Source organism: Bos taurus, chromosome X (assembly GCF_002263795.3).
Source record: "Bos taurus isolate L1 Dominette 01449 registration number 42190680 breed Hereford chromosome X, ARS-UCD2.0, whole genome shotgun sequence".
Lineage (NCBI taxonomy): Eukaryota > Metazoa > Chordata > Mammalia > Artiodactyla > Bovidae > Bos > Bos taurus.
Genome location: NC_037357.1, coordinates 90,180,429 through 90,185,299, shown reverse-complemented (window position 1 = coordinate 90,185,299; position 4,871 = coordinate 90,180,429). Strand labels below are relative to the sequence as shown.

Below are 4,871 nucleotides of genomic sequence, written 5' to 3'. Positions count from 1 at the left end.
GCTTTTTCACATCTTTTTGGTAAGATAGGATACTCTAATTTAAGTCTCAATTTGTCTTAAATTTGAGGTAGGTTTGAACCTCCCATTTTCAGTCCTTTAGGACCTGGATTTTCATACCTCTGTAAGGTCACAACAGCTGCTATTTATAATCCTCTGTTATTCGCTAAGCAGAGTGAATTCTGAATAGGTCCTTTGTTGCAGAAATATATTTTTTTGGTGCGTGAGGATGCAGATGGGGGCTCAGAGATGTAAGCGTTTCGTTATTATGTTAATAGTAAGGATATAAGGGAGGAATCAGACAGCTGGAGGACTTCCCTGTAGCTCAAATGGTAACGAATCTGCAGGAGACCAGGGTTCGATCCCTGGGCTGGGAAGATCCTCTGGAGAAGGGAATGGCAATCCACTCCAGTATTCTTGCCTGGAGAATTCCATGGACAGAGAAGACTGGTGGATACAGTTCATGGGGTCGCAAAGAGTCAGACATGACTGAGTGATTCACACACACACACACACACACACACACACACAGACAACTGGAGGGCTTCTGAGATCTGCTGACTATCAAGCCAGTGGAGGACATCATGGAGAAGAAAAGATGTTTGTGGCTGCTCTCTCCCTGCACCCAAAAAAACTTGGAAGGCAAGTCAGAAATGTGTGAAAGATATGCTGTGCTATTTGCCATGGAATTTGACAGCAGTTTTTTTTCCTGTCTCCCTACAACCTTTAACAATGGCTTTGGCATTCCATTTCTCTATAGGGCAGTACAAACATATTACATTTTTAAAAATGTTTCTCTGTCAATGCTTTCATCAGGGATACCGTATGAGATATGGGTGGCACATTTTGTAAACCCATTTATTCAAGAGAAGACCAAAGGCTTTTATGAATTTTTTATGTGTGGGTATATATATGTATGTATATGCATTAACATGTAGATTACACCTAAAGAATATGTTATGACCCAATTTTTTTAACCCTAGAAGTGCAAGGGTGGTTTAAATGTATAAGGTTACCAGTGCAATTCACCACATAATAGAAAAATGGAGGGAAAACAATTCTATGATCATTATAATTGATGCAGTATAAGTGTTTGATGAAAATTAATCTATATTCAAGACAGCAAACTAGGAATAGAATGGAACTTACACTGATAAAGTATATCTACAAAAAAGCAATGTAAACAGGTTGAAATGGAGAAGATTTTTCATTTCCTATTCGGATAAATGCCGATTAGCACCTACTTTAGTCAAGAATATTCTGGCCAGGTTTGTTCAATGCTACAAAATGAGGAAGGGTTTAAGATTCAAGCCAGTAGAAACTGTTGATATTCAAATATAATTGTATCTTTTGAAAAGCAAAAATAATCTACATCTAAATTTGTGGAATTAATATACATATTTAGAGGAATTGTTGGACAGAAAATCTATATGCAGACATTCTCTCTCTACATACATCCTAAACTAGACAATAAAAGTCACAAACCATGAATTTTCAATAACATTAAATACCCGGGGATAAATTTAACAAAAAATGTGCAATTAGAAAAGGAAACTTTATTGACAGAACTTTAACAGTCAAATACACAACATAAGAACAGCATAGATGGTTTCAGTTTATCTTCCTTCAAGCAAATGACTGCCCTTCACCTATAATATAAACATTTAAAAAGTCACTTAGCAGAACTTTATTTTGATGACAGGAGAGGTATACAAAGTTCACTGCAGTTGTAGTTTTATAAAATGGACTAAAACAGGAACACTAAGGGCGACCCTTTGGCTTACCTTCAGTTAATCCTCTCTAGAGATTTTATAGACTTTTCAAGCATATTACCAGTATTTTTAAAAACACACTACTCTTCCTAGTTATACAAGAAAAGAAGGACACTAAGTTCAGAACAAATGAAATCAATGGAACCTATCAGAAGGTAGTTTTCAGTAGAAGGCAAAACTGTGTACACATTTAGTAAAATATCTACCAACAAAAAGCACCCTGAGGAGAACAAAATACACAAAAACTGAAACAAAAAATCCCAAAAAAGTATCATTTAAATGCACTGGTTTGAAATAATATTCCAAATATAGGATAGATAAACAGTTGTTCTCTCTGTTACTGCTTATGTGAAGTAAATAAAATGGCCAGTATTACATTTCTTCTCTACTGTGAAAAACTGTAGACATTTTCATTTGTTCTAAATGGTTGATATGGTTGTTTTAAGTTGGTTAAACATTTGTCCCCCGTTTTACTTGTAGCCCTCATGTAATTCTAAATGTTTCTTTTCACCCTGGAAAGCATTCCAGTTGGTATAATAAATTATATGGTGACACTAATTTTAAGTCATTACTATCACTGGCGACATGGTGACATCAAAATGTGAAGCAGAAATAGGACTGTTTCTCACAGCCACACCAAAAAAAAAAAGAAAGAAAGAAAAAAAGGAGAGAAGAAAAGGGAGAGCAAGAGGGAGTATGAGTGAGAGAGAAAAGCAAGTAGGAAGAGAGAAAGAAAATCTGGAAAAGCAGATTTTTTTGGTTTCTAAATGATAATGGCTTTTGAGAGAAAACTCTGACCAATTTCAAAAGTTCATCCACAGTATTTGTGATGTTTAGTTATTTAGTTACTATGGGGTATGTTAAATATTTGTTTTTCTACCCTACTAGCAATTTCATCAATATTCTGAAAATATTTGAGTGCCAGATTATACCCTGTTTTAATTCTGTAATATACTAACTGTTAGTGTCTTGTTCATATTTCTAATTATGTGTACTTGGGCTTTGTCCATTTGCTTCACAATTATGTAAACTGAGAGGAATCGACTGGCAGTCTGGGGTTGGCAGATACAAACTATTACATTCAGAATGGATAAACAACAAGGTCCTATTATATAGCACAGGGAACTAATGTCCAATCTCTTGTGATAAATCACAATGGAAAAGAATATTAAAAAATATGTGTGTGTATATATATATTAAAAAATTACGTAAACTAACACATTGTCTTTATTAGTTGAGTTTATTTTCCTCTTCCTAACAATTCATACCTGTCTTTTACTGAGTATCTTTTTCTTTTTCCCTTAGGTTTATTCTGTTGCTCTTTTTCTTACCTTTTATGTTGGATGTAGGATTTTATATTTATGTACCTTGTAATTTATGTATTTTCTTTTTAAATACACACATATTTAGACTAAGATTTTTCTATGAGAACATTTTAATCATGTTCTGTAGTTACTTGAAAGTAGTCTAAAAGTTGTATTTTCATCTAATTTTTCTAATGGATTGGGAAAAAAATGTAAAGTTAAAATATTTAGAAGGCTAATACACAGTAAATTCTTCCCTAACTATGAAGTTCTTCCTTTAAAATCAGAACCATGCAATTCATTGTCAGCAATTTGGAAAACACATATGTGAAAGATACTAAGTTGATTATGCGGGAAGAACTAGAGTTATAATCTTTGGCCTTCAAAACTTTTTAAACTTATGTATCAAAGAAGAAAAATAACATACTTGATATGGTTAGAGACGATTATATCATGAGGCTCAGATTTTTATTAGTTCTTTAAGAGCGAGAGTGGTGTGTATGGCAAAACCATCATAGTATTATAAAGTAATGATCCTCCAATTGAAATAAGCAACCTCCTTCCCCAAGAAAAGACCAAACCTGGGGGCAGTTAGTGTGCTTAGCATACGTATCTTACTCACACCTGCCTTGAATATCACTGACTAAATGCACTCTCTCAACTTGATCAGCCACAGAAATAGGAAACTGGACTGTCTTTGGCCATTTTATTATTCAGTCATTTCATGATTCCCTGGGGAAAGGATTTAAAATGCAACTGTTTTTTTAAAAGCTAGAGAATTCAGAATTTGAGAGAATTTAACTAACATCAAGCAGAATGTTGGCTCATTTTCTTTTTTAAAAAATTAATTAATTGATTTTAATTGGAGACTAATTACAATATTCTGGTGGGTTTTGCCATACATTGACATGAATCAGCCACAGGTGTACATGTGTCCCCCGTCAGAAAATGAAATCTCAATCCCCCTGTTATAATTTGACTCAAGATGATATTTTATGATAAATACATCATACAAAACAGAGTATTCTTGTATGCATTCCATCAAAGAGAATCAGAGAATGCAAAAATTAGCATTGAAAAATCAGCACCTGCGTGTATCTGTTCTGAATTCACAACTTACATGAGTAAAGTTGAGTTTAGAAGTTAAGGGATTTCATAGAATCACAAACATTATGCTAAAGCTGGTACTAGAACCTACTTGGATGCCTAAGCATATTTCAAATAAACTGATATTTATTACAAATGCATTCCATATTTGCTACAAGCAGAAATTATAAAAGAACCTGAGCAGAGAAGACTTAGCAGCAGGAAAAGATTGGAAATACATCAATCTCTACAGTCGATACACAATCGCTCTTGAGAATGAACCTGCCTCCTCGGATGACAATGCACCTGGTACAGCATTGCGGCTGCATCGTTGCATGAGCCAGTAGGCTGTATACCCTTGAGGTTCTACTACTGAAAAAGGAGACCCAGTTGCCACGTATTGCTGGCACAGGGTCGCCAGAGGCAAAGGATGTTGGGGGGCTACTGTGTTCTAAGGGTGCGAATGAGTTCTGGAGTGGGAAAGGGTGTGTGCACTGAACGAAGATTGAGATCGTCTCAGGCGAGGCTAGGTACCAACCAATGAGAAATAACTTATTAAAGAGACATAAGACAGACATCGCACAGCCCCTCCTCCTCAGACACGCAATCACCCACAACACAGCCACTCCCCACCCAGGAGGGCATGCCACCACATCCCACCATGGGGTTGGAAGCTACTAAGTCGAGTGTGTCACCATAGCCACTTCCGAGC

General features: G+C 35.6%; 1 protein-coding gene across 1 annotated transcript in view; it reads right to left on the bottom strand.

Annotated features, from left to right (window-relative positions):
• Positions 1–1,533: 1,533 nt before the first annotated feature.
• LOC100297099 (P antigen family member 3) overlaps positions 1,534–4,871 on the bottom strand; it is a 418,811-nt gene continuing 415,473 nt past the window's right edge. Inside the window, exon 5 of the mRNA XM_024988829.2 lies at positions 1,534–1,646. Within this exon, the coding sequence (XP_024844597.1) occupies positions 1,624–1,646 (23 nt within the window). The 3' untranslated portion in view covers positions 1,534–1,623. The remainder of the gene's footprint in view (positions 1,647–4,871) is intronic.